We start from the raw sequence: 15,978 nt of genomic DNA, 5'->3' as shown, positions 1-15,978 counted from the left end.
GGTGGGGGTGGGATGGGGTGGTGGTTGGGGGGGGGGGGGTCTTACCTTGCATTTTGGGGAGCAGGTGGGGCTGATGGGGGAGGGGCAGGGGGACTTCTCAGGCTGAGGTGTAGAGAGCTGACTGCCAGGGGCCCCGTTCACTACAACCGCAAACAACAAGAGAGAGTGAGAGAGGGAGAGAGAGAGAGAGTGACAGAACAAGAGAAATATAGATACAAACACAAAACACTAAAAGACGCAAATAATCGTTTTTCATTTGGTGCCTGTGTTGATTCAGTGTTAACACTGCTGTTGTTTTTGTTCTGAGAATGTTCACTCTCAGTATGATTCATAGTGTAGATGCATTTTAATTGATTTCCTGTTTTGGCAATATTTACCAATGTATTTCCTTCCCACTTTGAATTTGGGAGACGGAGAGAAAGAGAACAGGAGGGGGAGAGCGAGAGAGAGAGAGAGAGATGAATGAGAGAATAGTGAATGAGGAGTCAGAGTAGAATGGCAGGAGCACTGGGGTGTTGTAGAATGTCTCCCCATTCTCCTTCCAATCATGTGACTGCCCCCGCCCCCAACTCTTAAATTAATAACGCTTTCACAATCCCACACGCGGGAGACCGTCACAAACACTGTAAATATAAGACACAAGAGAGGCAGCACCACCAACCCCCACCCCCACTCTCCACCCACAAAGCAAGTGGGCACGGAGTCACTGGGCCCTCACCCAGACTCACTGTACACACACACTATGCTATACCGCACACACACACACACACACACACACACACTACCACCCACCACCCCCCAATAAAAAAGTTCTCACACAATTCCTCTGCTACCCCCGCTGTCCGTATACTGTCTGCTGTCACAGCATTCTCCCCCCTCCCCCCACACACACACTCATAGCTGGCTCCTCAACATCCGACTACACACTCTTTAGTACACCCCCTCCCCACTGCCACCCAGCATTATATAAACCGCTACCTGCCGTCCAGAGAATATAATAAAATGAAATACAGCAGCACTCCATTAAAGCTGGCCGTTTTGAGTATGATATGACTGCACATGCAAACCACCTGGAGTCAGATAACAAATAAATGTATACATATATTTTTTAAAAACCCAGTAATGATAGGATAGCCACACCACATCTTTGTCTCCCTGACAGTGCAATCACACCAGGAGATAAGAGACCAATTTACGAGTTATTTCAATCGGGAACGCAAACGGATTAACAATTTTACGCATGAAATAAAACAAGGATACATCTCAATGCATTCCGAAGACACACAAAAAGGAAAAATCGGAAAGAGAAAACATCTAAATCAGCCCATTTGGAGAGATCCTGAAAGACTGACAATAGCGCACCAAAAAACGATGTAATAGCCACCTCTCCGTGGGACCCAACAATCGGTTCCGTTCCATGTAAAGCTCCGCTCGATCCACATTATCCCAGATTCTCGTTTACATAAAACGTCAAGTTATTCTAAAAAAAAAACAAGACAGCATAATCAAAATATAGATAATGGAAATGTAGGCTACAGCCCGATCTCTTATTAAGACGGGAAACTGCTCCGAGCCCGACGCACAGACTGCAGGAATGCGCTCTACCGTAGTATCCCTCTCCAACGAGGAGGACCGCCGTTGATTTTTAAAGAATCCTCTCCATGTCGTCCCTCGCGCAAAACAGATTTTAAACCATGACAAAGGAATGAGTAGAAACGGTTGACAGACACGTTCATTGGATCAGAGGGTACCGTCCGCGGTACCAGAATAAAAAAACACCCCCTACCTTCCGTGCACGGCAGCATGGTGGAGACACAGTGGTGTTAGCGGAGAGACGGGGAGAGAATGAGAGCCACTTTCGCCAGCGCTCGCCCTGCTGCTCCTGATACAGAGCGATGAATGGGAGAGCGGAGAGGGGGCCGGCCGGTAAGTAGTAAGTAGTGACTGATCATAGGCAGACTGACGTTATGCGTATGTCTGACGCCAACCGAGACGGTAGCGGGAGGCGCGGAAGCAATCTTCAGGCAGATATCAAATCTGTCGATTAAACGCAAGACGGTTGTGAGGGATTCATAACGTAACCTCCCACCCCCAACTTCCTAATTACGAGCGGACAAAAACACCACCGACGACCCTTTCGCTACGGGGGCAGGAGACGTAATTAAAAAAAGAGGGACACCCAAAATCAGCGGTCTACGCAGCTGAGAGACTGGGGACTCAATTAATATGTCTTTAAAGCGTTCGCTATGTTGTGATATATTTCTTAATCAAGGCAGTCGATGCGGAGGAACCACCCTGACGCACGCAGCCACTTCAGACAGCCGTCTTAAATGACTCCTCGGTGCCTTTCTCCCATTACTTTGTACCGGATTCCTTTGTGTAGCCTATGCGCTCATAAGAGTCATTAATGCGAGGGGTTTGATCAATGAGTCAAACGTAATGAAGTGCTTCAAAACTGAATGTGATGTACAGACTAGTATATTTACATATTCATCTTCATACCAGATTATGTCCGCGCGCTAAGAATTTAGATAAAGAAGAAATTAACGGTTTTTAGTTGGATATGCAAACGATTTAGCAAGATTATGTGAAGATCGATCAACTGTTTCTCCTGAAATTACAAGAAAGGCCTCGAGATGGAATGACTCATCGGTCTGCGGTTTGGTATTAAACTTCAAATTCAATTTTTAAATACAATAATCCAGTTTAAACATTACAAATTCAAGTTATGAAATTCAAATTACATTTCCGCTAACACCCCGAAGGCGACGGCAAAGGAGGAGGCCTATAGGATGGAAAATTCCTTTGAAGTGTATAAAAAATTAAAAAATGCAAATTGCAAAGTACAAGCCATTATATCATAGTTATCATCAAATCAATCACAATTAAAGGTGCAATAGGTAAGATTTTGTAATTAAAACATTGTTACAAGACCATTGTAAACGCATTGCCAATGGCATGGTGGGGTTTCAGCGTCAGCGCGTTCACAGAGAAGGGGGGAGGGATAAACAGTGTTGTGGTTTGAGGGTGTTTGTTGCTGCTATTCCTCTCTTGACCTTTAGAAGTCCGAAATTACCTATTGTACCTTTAAACTGCAAAAGATATGCAGCTATAATGAATCACATTTTCTCTTTCGTTGTGTTTGTAAATTTGTGCTTCCATCTGAGCAGGCAGGCTGGCCAGCTCAAGGGCATGCACACACAGTGGGCTCCAGAATCATCTGACACCCTTAAATAACACCGCTAACATTAATAATGAGGTACATTTTTTGTTCAAACATACGGGGAAACGAAATTATTTTATGTCATTGCATTTACTGTCATGTTTCAATGTTTGTTTGTTTTTGTCTGAATAACCACAGGTGCCAAATTGATTGGCACCCCTAACAATTATTGTAAATACAATCAAACAAAGTGTCAATGGCAATACAATGTTACATTCATTTTGTTAATCTCAGTCTAAAGGAACTATATTGTGTCATTCCATCACTTCCTGTTTCACTAGAGTATAACATTAATAATTGAGACTGAGATGGTAATTGACCATCACAAGTTGGGTAGGGTACAAAAACATACACAAACGGTTAAACATACCACTTACCACGGCAGGTGCAATAAGAAAAAGGCAAACTCTTTGGAAGGGTGTCACAAAGACAGCCATTCTGAGCACAATAAACAAACCCAAGTCTCATGGTACCATTTGAATTTTGACTAGAAGAGAGTGCTATGGTCAGATGAGACCAAAATTGAACGTTTTGGCCGTACACACCATTGACATGTTTGGTGGCAAAATGGAAAGCATTCAAGCGCAAATCTACTGCCAAATATGGCGTGGGTCATTTATGTTTTGCTGTCAGTGGTCCAGGGGCAGCATTTAAAACCAATGACACATTGCTCTGCCAGAAAGCTGAGTTTTGGTCATAGGTAAATTGTCCAGCAGGATAATGACTCAAAACAAAATCCACACAGAAATGGTTCTGTAAAAACAACAGCCATGTTCTGCAATGGCCATCTCAGTCTCCAGACTTAAATCCCATGAAAAACCTGTGGTCTGAACTGGAGAGGGGGGTATCAATGATTCGGAAAAGTTCTGCATGGAGGAATGGTCAAAAATCCCTCCAAATGTGTTCTCTAACCATATCACAAATTATAGGAAAAGACTCATGGCTGTCATCTTTTCCGGGGGTGTTTGCACAAAGTATTAAACCAGGGGTGCCAATTATTTTTTTTGTTTTGGGGGGGGGATGGGGGTGGAAATACATTTCTTATTTGAAAAATGTAAAACTTTGGTTGATTTAATTGAATCATTAATAAAGCGTACTACTTTATGCATGTTGAAAAATAAAGCTTATGTCAATATCTATTCTTTTTTTGGTTACAGAATTCTTGTGAACATTTATGCCAATAGGGGTGCCAATACTTCTTGAGCCCACTGAACATACATACATATACATACATACATAATGTATATACATACACACACGCATGCACACACACACACACACACACACACACACTTCAGCTGGCACAAAGTGCAGCTGCCAGAATACTGGCCAGGACTGGATGCAAGCTCACAGAACTCCAGGTCTCTCATCTCTGCATTGTTTAAGTATTGATTTTAAGGTCCCTTTATTGGTTTTTACAGCACAAATGAGCTCAGCGGCGAATAACGTCTCGTATCCCACAGAGTTTCCAGCCCCAGTGCATCTTGGGTCCATTGATTCCGGCCTGCTCCGTGGTCCTGGTGTCAGCCGGCAGAAGATTGGGGAGGCAGCGTTTTGTTTGTGTTCCGCCAAACTATGTCCGAAGAGACACGCCGTGCTCGCCAACGCAATAGCTGAAGGCGCAAAGGAGGAGAAGCTATGGAAGAATGAAGTTTTATTCAACAACGGTGTTAAGGCTTCGGCCATACCAAGCCTTCATTAGAACATCAGCCTGGTTTGGCCAAAATGGTAACACTATCGATGGATTAAAGCTTTAATATCTATGTCATATTCTGTATTATTACTATGATATTATACATTTGAGTTTTTTTCAGTTTTTGTTATTTTTCATCCATTGTCTTTCCCATTTCCATGCTCAGATAATTCTGTTTCTAAACAATTATTTGTTGATTTTGAAAGCCCTGCTTTTGGATCTGTTTACAATGATTCATTTTATTTGAGTGACTTATTTAACCTGAAATAATTTGTTATACAAGTACATCATATTATTATTAATATTAGTCATATTATGTATTAATATTATTAGAAAGCAGTACTAATTTGCCTTCTGTTGTGTGTATTTTGGTCACATTGGCAGAAAACTTGTGTGTGTGTATGCGTGTTCAGCCCACTATACATGCGTGTGTCACTCTGACACGCATGAAGCGCATGAACACCACCTGTGTCCCCCGTTAAATTTAGCCTGTTATGCTGTGGAATGAAGTCTTATTTTTAGCGGGTTAAACACCACACGGGTGGGAATGTATCGCTGCGTGCGTGTGATTAGCGGTCGCTCATGGCCTTGGAGTTTAGAAACTCTTCGCACCCGGAACAAGGATCGTCGGAACAATCGATGTTCAAAGGCGACTGTGAGATGTGTCATGGGGAGAACAGAGGAACACCTGGGGCCTTGTTCCACAGAGCAGGTTTACTGAGTTAGCTGGATAACTGCACTGAGTAAAACCCACAGAGCAGGATTACTGAGTTAGCTGGATAACTGTGCTGAGTAAAACCCACAAAGCAGGATTACTGAGTTAGCTGGATAACTGCACTGAGTAAAACCCACAAAGCAGGATTACTGAGTTAGCTGGATAACTGCACTGAGTAAAACCCACAGAGCAGGATTACTGAGTTAGCTGGATAACTGCACTGAGTAAAACCCACAGAGCAGGATTACTGAGTTAGCTGGATAACTGCACTGAGAAAAACCCACAAAGCAGGATTACTGAGTTAGCTGGATAACTGCACTGAGTAAAACCCACAGAGCAGGATTACTGAGTTAGCTGGATAACTGCACTGAGTAAAACCCACAGAGCAGGATTACTGAGTTAGCTGGATAACTGCACTGAGAAAAACCCACAAAGCAGGATTACTGAGTTAGCTGGATAACTGCACTGAGAAAAACCCACAAAGTAGGATTGCTGAGTTAGCTGGATAACTGCACTGAGTAAAACCCACAGAGCAGGATTACTGAGATAGCTGGATAACTGCACTAACTAAACCCCACAAAGCAGGATTACTGAGTTAGCTGGATAACTGCACTGAGTAAAACCCACAGAGCAGGATTACTGAGTTAGCTGGATAACGGCACTGAGTAAAACCCAGAGCCTGCAAAAATCGGGAACATGGACTGAAGTAAAAACAGTTGTTCCAGGTTTTATATACAGAATGTTTTTAATGTAGCCTGGTGTTCATTGTTCACCATCTATCTTTTAAATATGTGTTTTTTTGCGGTGTTGTGCTAAATTGTATAGAACTCTGAACTAGTGGCCTAAAAACACACACACACACACACACTCTCACACACACACACACACACTCACACACGCACACACGCTTACGCACACACTATCGAGAGACAGCTCCTCTGTAGAAATACTGGCCTTTGATTAGAATTCCTTTAGAGTGTGTTGTTAGTGAGGTTCAGGCGTGGGTTGCCGGGCGGGAATGACGGATGACCTCCCATACCTGGCATTTCAGAGCGGGCTGGAGCTGTGGCTTTAATCACGCCCAGGCCAGGAGGAAAGGCAGGCCATGAACACGGTATCGATCTCTCCAAAGTGCACTGGCTGACCTCCCTCATTAATTACAGAGCACAGACCGCAGCCGGGGCCTCGAGGGCGGGGTGGGGGAACAGGGACTCTGTCTGTTTGCTCGCATGACGCATCAGGACTGGTTCGGGGGGGAAAAAAATCTCTTAATCTATTTAACCTGGTAGATCAACTGAGACCTCACTTCCTTTGCAGTGACCAGATGGTGGACTAAAGTGGGCGGGGAATGCAAGGGGTAGTGCAGACTAGGGAGGTCGAACCCTGTTCCTGGAGATCTACCGTCCTGTAGGTTTTCACTCCAACCCTAACAAAGCACACCTCATTCAGCAGCTAGAGCAGGGCTGCCCAACCCTGGTCTTTCATTTCAACTCTAATTTGACCTGATAGTATTTATGAAATCTCTAGCTGTTGAGTAAGGTGTGCTGTGTTAGGGTTGGAGTGAAAACCTACAGGATGGTAGAGCTCCAGGAACAGGGTTGGGCAGCCCTGTTGTAGCCAGTCAGATTTAGGGGGTGATTAAGTGTCCAGATGCGGAGACCCAAGGTTCTTTCCAATCTATTATTTTAAATCCTCAGTCCTTAGCTCTACCCATCGGAGGAAAGGACGTGTGGACTGAGGAGTTGCGTCTAATGGAATGTCCTCGCTCTTTCAAGTGTCAGCTCGCACCCACGTCAATCACAGTCGAGGCAGAGGGGGAGAGCTGGATCCACATTTATACGTCTAAAACAAATACTTCCGCAAAGGACGCGCTCGTGTTTCCTTGTGCAAGAATCCTTCAGAAGCCTCCTTGCTCCTAGCTCCTTCTAGGAACATTCAACAGGCGGGAATGACCTTAAAGATAGCGGACCTCAATCGATTTCTGGGTCAGTCCAAGAGCAATAAAATAAGCCGCTGGAAAGAGCCCCTCATTTTGTGAGGATTTTGCCGGGTCCCCGAGGTTAACCCCGAGGCTCCCAGCCAAGCGCTAGCCAAGCCCACACCTGCTCAGCTTCAGCACTGCTTCACACTCAAACCCCCACACCAGTGCCATCTCAGAGGACCATCACTCACAGACATCCGCCCGTTTAATCTACTGGATCGCCCTAAATCGACTCTCCGCTCCCCTGCTAAGGTACAGCAGCGGACTGACCGCCCTGCGCGTCGGCAGTGTTGTGTTCTGTCCGACGCTGTACAAACACTACAGCTGCTTAATGTAGCAGAGCATGGAGGCTATTAAAGCCTCTCCACCGCTTTAGTCTTCCAGAGAGGCGGGGCTGGACCAATGGCTGGGACCACGTTGCGGTTTAATCAGTGTGGACTTACAAACCACCTTGGTTCACTGCAGTGGGGTAGAAAAGGTATTAGGGTTATTATGTATGTGGTTAAATGTCTTTTAATGAATGATACACTTGCTCTGTGTGTGATTAATCTATCCATACTAATATATCATATATTATATTATAATATATTAGTGTAGTCGTGCATGTTGTTTAATATATCAGTGTGGAATTAGTCTGTTTCCTTTAATATGTCTGTGTAGGATTGCTCACTATGCAATTCAATATACAGGATTACTGCATTTCATGTAATACATCAGTGTGGTATTATGGTTTAGTTGATTATATCAGTGCACGATTAGTCTGTATGTAGTTTAATTATAATGTGGTTTATTATGTCAGCATAGCAGAGGACAGCCTTGTTGACAGTGGGCAGTAGCAGTGGACAGCACTGAAGCGTGGCCGTCTGGCTGGTATTAATATAGGTGAGCTTAGGCTTATATAACTGCCTCAGCTGTGCAGAGTGGATTTAGGGGGTCCCAGGTGCCCCCCTACACCCCTCTACAGCTGCCAGCCTGAGGACTGGCCCCGCCCGGCCCCGTCCTGGAGTGACCTCATTTAAGTGCCAAAAATCACAAACCCAAACACGCGTTAATGGGGTTCTGCTCTGTATGCACACTGGACCCCGGGACCCGGTACCAGCGCTTATGTAGTCAGTCCAGCGCGCCGACACCGCTTAATGGGATATCTATTTTCAGGAGCCGCGCTCCTAACCGCTCGTGTTGTGTCTGGCGGTTAGGAGCGCGGGCAGAGGGCGCCGTCCTGATGCATCGCAGATGGGATTTATTCCGTGGCAATGAACACCACTCGGACCCAAAATGGCGGCGGGCGGAGACAGACTGAAATATTAATGGATTCGCAGGTAAGATGGTCTGAAAGTTCAACAAAAGGTGGTAGAAAAAGCCTGGTTCTCTGCGAACTGCTCTCATGGTTTATTGTTCTTAGCGCCCAGAGTAATCAAGACACTGAAACCGTGTCTATAAATCTAAGATGGTGGGAGTGCAGAGCGAAATCAAGATGAAAATTGACCCGAACTGTTTGTCCCAGCAGTGCACACTCAGCTCAAAGGGCCCAGAGCCCCTAACCTTGTTCCTGGAGGACCAATTTTGGTCTGGTTTAGTTTCACCTTAAAATCAGGAGTTCAGACCAAAGAAACCAGATCATAGATTTTAGTCCGGATCGACGTCACGCGTTTGTTGAAGCCGAAATGTGTGCAACAGAATGTTCAATGTTAGCTTGTGGTCTCGGGTGTCACGTGTTTGTGCAACAAGCCCCTGGAGAGGTCAGTTATACTGCAATAAAATGCTGTGTATTAAGCACTGCAGACCCTGTGGCTCTCCAGAAGCAGGGATGGGGACCCCAGCAGACCCCCTGGCTCTCCAGGACCAGAGTTTGAAACCCCTGGTACACAGACTCAGAGACTGTGCTCCAGAAAGAGGAGCGGGGGGCTGGTGATTGAAGTGGTGGAATGGGGGTGACATTATCTCAGCAGGTAAGAGCGCTCGTCTGGCAGTCGGGAGACTTGGCGGTTCGATCCCCCACCCTGGGTGTGTCGAAGTGTCCCTGAGCAAGACGCCTAACCATGCGCGCGTGTGTGTGTGTGTGTGTATGTGTGAGTGTGTGCGTGTGAGTGCGTGTGTGTGCGTGTGTGTGAGTGTGTGTGCGTGTGTGAGTAAGTGTGTGTGTGTGTGTGAGTGTGAGTGTGTGTGTGAGTGTGAGTGTGAGTGTGTGCGTGTGTGTTTGTGTGCGTGTGTATGTGTGCGTGTGTGTGTGTGTGTGTGTGAGCGTGTGTGTGCGTGTGTGCGCGTGTGTGCGTTTGTGTGTGTGTGTGTATGTGTGCGTGTGTGAGCGTGTGTGTGCGTGTGTGTGCGTATGTGTGAGTGTGTGCGTGTGTGAGTAAGTGTGTGTGTGTGTGTGAGTGTGAGTGTGAGTGTGTGTGTGAGTGTGAGTGTGAGTGTGTGCGTGTGTGTTTGTGTGAGTGTGTGTGTGTGTGTGTGTGTGTGTGTGTGTGTGAGTGTGTGCGTGTGAGTGTGTGTGTGTGTGTGTGTGTGAGTGTGTGCGTGTGAGTGTGTGTGTGTGTGTGAGAGAGCGTGTGTGTGCGTGTGCGTGTGTATGTGTGTGCGTGTGTATGTGTGCGTGTGTGAGCGTGTGTGTGCGTGTGTGTGTGTATGTGTGTGTGTGTGTGAGTGAGTGTGAGTAAGTGTGTGTGTGTGTGTGTGTGTGTGTGTGTGTGAGTAAGTGTGTGTGAGTGTATGTGTGAGTGTGTGAGTGTGTATGTGTGTGTGTGTGTGTGTGTGTGTGTGTGTGTGTGAGTAAGTGTGTGTGAGTGTATGTGTGAGTGTGTGAGTGTGTATGTGTGTGTGTGTGTGTGTGTGTGTGTCAGTGAGTGAATGGCCGTAGCTCTGACCAGCAGCACTGGAGGCTCTTCCAGCTCCAGTTCCCACATGGCAGACAGGCCCGGAGCCTGCAGGGGGGTCCGGCCCGGCCTGACCGCTGCAGGGAATCTTCTGGAAGGCAGGAAGCCTCCTCTCGCAGAGCGGGAGCTGGAGCTGGCAGAGTTTACGCGAGGTGAGTGTGGCTGCTCGCTGCTCAGACTGTGGGAGAGTCCTCAGATGCCCTCTTACCTCAGAACGCTTCGCTGCAAAAACCCCAAAAACAACCAGGATTTCAGGCTTATATCGAGACTTATTAGTCTAATTTCTTTTCGTTTTTTTGGCCACGTGACACAAAAATATTGCCAATGAGGTAAGACAGGTATACCAACGGAACACATTCTATTAGTGAATCAGACATTAATTCAAAGCAAGCTAATATTTTCTACTTAAGCACGGATCTGAAAAAAGACGTCTTAAGCGTTATTAACGACTGAAGTGCTTGTGGAGGCAGCGTGGAGGAGCGCAGCGTGCACAGAGAGGGGTAAAGTCAGGTCAGCGCAGGGGAGGCGCGGTGGAGAGAACCCCGCCGGCGGCGGCCGCAAACGCTGTGGTTCACCTGGAACGCCCCGGTGAAACAGCGCCCATCACCGCCAGCCCGGTAAAAGCTTTACGACTGTCGCCACGGCCACCACAGCGGGTCTGTGACGCACGCGAAACACCAGCCATCTTCAGCTGGGGGGGGCGGGGGGGGGTCCGTTAAGGTCGGACTGAATTCTCCACCCGTTAGCATCCATACGGGGAGAGAGAGAACCCGGACCATCGCAGTCACTTAGCGCCGCACTGAAAGAGAGAGCATCAGCGTAACTCTCAAGAATACGAAAGCGCCGTTTCACCGCAGTGGCCCATTCATTATTAATAAGTCTAATGTTAACTGAACAAACAACTATTTATGTGGAAACTAAAGAAAAGTCCTGCGATGGATTGCAATTGGATCTGTCCAGTGTGTATTCCTGCCTCTCGCCCAGGAGAAAGGTAATGGATGGATAGCCGGAACTAGAGTATCCAGCTCAAACCATGCCCAATAACCCCCCCACCCCTTATTAGCCGACCCGTTAGTGGGACAGCCTGTAGCCTAGTGGTGAAGGTGTATGACTGAGACCTGCAAGGTCGGTGGTTCGATCCCCGGTGTAGCCACGATAAGATCCGCACAGCCGTTGGGCCCTTGAGCAAGGCCCTTAACCCTGCATTACAGGGGGGATTTCCCCTGCTTAGTCTAATCAACTGTAAGTGGCTTTGGATAAAGGCATTCACATCATTATCGTTAGCAGCATTACCGCTCACTGCCTGGTTCTGAGCTCTCTGGGTCTCTCGCGCTGGGCCCCGGGTTCGAGAACCTGCTGGAGTCTGGCACCTGGCTTCCTGTTCTTCTCACACACTCCACACATGAATCACCGGCTTTACTTAGTCATCGCTTTTTCAGTGCACCAACTCTCTAAAGATAGTCCTCAAAATGGGTTATGAAATGTGCTAGACCCAGGCTGATATTATTGTACAGTAACACACCATTCGGTTGCCGTGTCTATCTTCAGGTTGAAATCCGTTTTGAGAATCACTTTTCTGAATTTCTTTTTTTATTTCTCGGTAATGAGATACTGTAGCATTGGCACTTGTTGTTATGTAAGGTCGTCTTTGTCCTGCTTGTCAATCTTTCCTATTTATGGACCATTGTCACACTTCCAAAAAAGCATTACATAATTAAAGATGATAATGAATAACATTCTTATTATTATTATTATTATTATTATTTTTATTAATAAGCAGCAGCAGTATTATTCTATTAAACACACACACACCACGTCACAGCACTGTAAGGGCTAAAATATGTCAGTGAAACCCGGTGAAGACCGCGCTGGCGCCATGTTTTGTGCTGTTTTCCGCAGAACACATTGTTCCTGGTGAAACTGAGATAATAATCAGAGCCACTGCTCGCACTCCGGCACGGCGATAAGACTGAGGATGCACACTCTCACCAACCAGACAGCGCGCCTCCATTACCCCGTAACGCGCCTCCATTACCCCACAGCGCGCCTCCATTACCCCACAACGCGCCTCCATTACCCCACAACGCGCCTCCATTACCTCCATTACCCCACAACGCGCCTCCATTACCCCACAACACACCTCCATTACCCCACAACACGCCTCCATTACCCCACAACGCGCCTCCATTACCTCTATTACCCCGCAACGCGCCTCCATTACCCCACAACACGCCTCCATTACCCCGCAACGCCCCTCCATTACCCCACAACACGCCTCCATTACCCCACAACGCGCCTCCATTACCCCACAACACGCCTCCATTACCCCACAACGCGCCTCCATTACCCCACAACGCGCCTCCATTACCTCCATTACCCCACAACGCGCCTCCATTACCCCACAACACGCCTCCATTACCCCGCAACGCGCCTCCATTACCCCACAACGCGCCTCCATTACCCCGCAACGCGCCTCCATTACCCCACAACGCGCCTCCATTACCCCACAACGCGCCTCCATTACCCCACAACACGCCTCCATTACCTCACAACACGCCTCCATTACCCCGCAACGCGCCTCCATTACCCCACAACGCGCCTCCATTACCCCACAACGCGCCTCCATTACCTCCATTACCCCACAACGCGCCTCCATTACCCCGCAACGCGCCTCCATTACCCCACAACACGCCTCCATTACCCCGCAACGCGCCTCCATTACCCCACAGCACGCCTCCATTACCCTGCAACGCGCCTCCATTACCCCACAACGCGCCTCCATTACCCCGCAACGCGCCTCCATTACCCCACAACACGCCTCCATTACCCCACAATGCGCCTCCATTACCCCACAGCACGCCTCCATTACCCTGCAACGCGCCTCCATTACCCCACAACGCGCCTCCATTACCCCGCAACACGCCTCCATTACCCCGCAACGCGCCTCCATTACCCCCCAACGCGCCTCCATTACCTCCATTACCCCCCAACGCGCCTCCATTACCCCACAACACGCCTCCATTACCCCACAACACGCCTCCATTACCCCACAACACGCCTCCATTACCCCACAACGTGCCTCCATTACCCCACAACACGCCTCCATTACCCCACAACACGCCTCCGCCTCCATTACCCCACAACACGCCTCCATTACCTCCATTACCCCACAACACGCCTCCATTACCCTGCAACACGCCTCCATTACCCCACAACGCGCCTCCATTACCTCCATTACCCCACAACGCGCCTCCATTACCTCCATTACCCCGCAACGCGCCTCCATTACCCCACAACGCGCCTCCATTACCTCCATTACCCCACAGCGCGCCTCCATTACCCCACAACGCGCCTCCATTACCCCCCAACGCGCCTCCATTACCTCCATTACCCCCCAACGCGCCTCCATTACCCCACAATGCACCTCCATTACCTCCATTACCCCGCAACGCGCCTCCATTACCTCCATTACCCCACAACGCGCCTCCATTACCCCACAACGCGCCTCCATTACCCCACAACACGCCTCCATTACCTCCATTACCCCACAACGCGCCTCCATTACCTCCATTACCCCACAGCGCGCCTCCATTACCCCACAACGCGCCTCCATTACCTCCATTACCCCACAACGCGCCTCCATTACCCCACAACGCGCCTCCATTACCTCCATTACCCCACAACGCGCCTCCATTACCCCACAACGCGCCTCCATTACCCCACATCGCGCCTCCATTACCCCACAACGCGCCTCCATTACCTCCATTACCCCACAACGCGCCTCCATTACCCCACAACGCGCAGAGGTACATATGTCTGTCTAATGCCCAATTACCCAGCCTGATACTGCAGCGCTAGTGCAGGTCCTCCATCCTGCTCCAAGCACTGGTGTGTTACTGTAATGTGTTCCACAGGCAGAGTGAGACAGAGAGAAAGAGAGAGTGAATATGCAGGTGTGTGTGTGTGTGAGTGAACATGTGTGTGTGTGTGTGTGTGTGTGTGTGTGTGAATTAGAGAGCGTGTGTGTGTGTGTGTGTATGTGTATGAGTGAGAGAGAGTAGTGTTTGTGTGTGCGTGTGTGTGACTGTGTGTGGGAGAGCATGTGTCTGTGTGCGTGTGTGTGACTGTGTGTGTGAGTATGTGTGAGCGGGAGAGCGTGTGTGTACTCACACATAGCGCAGAGTCATTAGGGGCTGAATAAAACTGCTAATTAGAGTTTAATTATTGAAATAAGAGAGTCCGGGGTAGGAGAAAGTTCATTCCGTACACTTTGTAATTAGACATTAAGGCTGTTGCTCCTTTACACGCTGAACTCCTAATTACGCGATTCAGCTTAAGCCTCCTCTGTGAGTCGCATTAGCGAACCGTAAACGATAACAAAACATGCGCTCTACAGCTCGGCGCTGTGCGTTACGTTACATAATAAAATCAGGTGCGTTACAAATAGCACGGTGTGTGGTATATATACTTCAAGCATCAGCGCAGTGTGTGTAGTTAAGCTCTTACGAAATCAATCGGCTCAAAACTGGAGCCAAAATCGGGGCCCATGAAGGGCTGTTGCATAACTGGTGCTTTAAATGCTGTCTGCAAGCTGTACAGATTCACAGGCAGAGAGGAGAGGGGAGAGGGCATCTGTAGGACGTGTAATAATGAAAAGGGGAGAACAGATATTTTGTCTTGCTGCACAGATATTTTGTCCTCCCCGGCCCTCCCAATATCCCACCTCCCCTCCGAAACCATCTCGAGCCCCACGTTTTATAAAGACAGAGGGGCAACAACACACCAGACACCACAATCGGTCATACACGATATAACATGGCTGACCTAGATTCTATAGGGAATGATGTCACAATGGTAGAACAACATGGAACGCGTTCCAGCCAATAACAAACAGACAGAGACGTTCCAAGGCTTCCACTCTTTCTCAGCCAAATCTTACTCCCTGGACTGCATTCAGAGTGATTTCTATCAAAATGAAAGTGACTCATTAGTCCGTCGTTCTGCTAACAAGCTCGCCTCGGGTTCCGCGGCGCTTGGCGTGAAATCTGAACGTGAATGAGGACTGGAACACGAGCGGTAGGGCGCTGACATCAGGAAACGGCAGTTAGGCGGGGGGTTCACACGGGAATGGGACAAGGCTGCTGATGACCAGCCCTTTCACACCGGGGCGGGAGTCGGACATGCTCCGCCCCAGGTCGGGCACCGAATGTATTTTTAAAAAATAAGAACATGCATAAATCATTAACAGCGTCTAATCATGGATCTCTAAACAAAACAGGCTCCAGTCACTGTACACTGCACCCATAACAGCTCCCGGCTCCAGAAATAGCCGAGTGGAGATCTCCGCACTCCAGAGACCAGGTGTGCTACATTACCTGGGAAAGGAGGGAGGTCTGCGCTGGTTCAATGTCACGGGAGCCTGGATACATGAATTATGTCTTTGCAGAAAGTTCCAGACTTTTACCGCCATGTTTAATGGCAATTGCGCAAAAA

General features: G+C 48.1%; 1 protein-coding gene across 2 annotated transcripts in view; it reads right to left on the bottom strand.

Moving 5' to 3' along the window:
• Nucleotides 1-15,978, bottom strand: part of dclk1a (doublecortin-like kinase 1a) — an 89,701-nt gene that overhangs the window by 26,192 nt on the left and 47,531 nt on the right. For both annotated transcript variants that reach the window (XM_061247498.1, XM_061247499.1), the window contains exon 6: nucleotides 46-140. In XM_061247498.1, coding sequence (XP_061103482.1) covers nucleotides 46-140 — 95 coding nt within the window. The remainder of the gene's footprint in view (nucleotides 1-45; nucleotides 141-15,978) is intronic.

The sequence above is a fragment of the Conger conger genome, chromosome 7 (genome assembly GCF_963514075.1).
Source record: "Conger conger chromosome 7, fConCon1.1, whole genome shotgun sequence".
Classification (NCBI taxonomy): domain Eukaryota; kingdom Metazoa; phylum Chordata; class Actinopteri; order Anguilliformes; family Congridae; genus Conger; species Conger conger.
The sequence above is the reverse complement of the archived record's forward strand: the minus strand, read 5'-3'. Positions and strand labels throughout refer to the sequence as shown.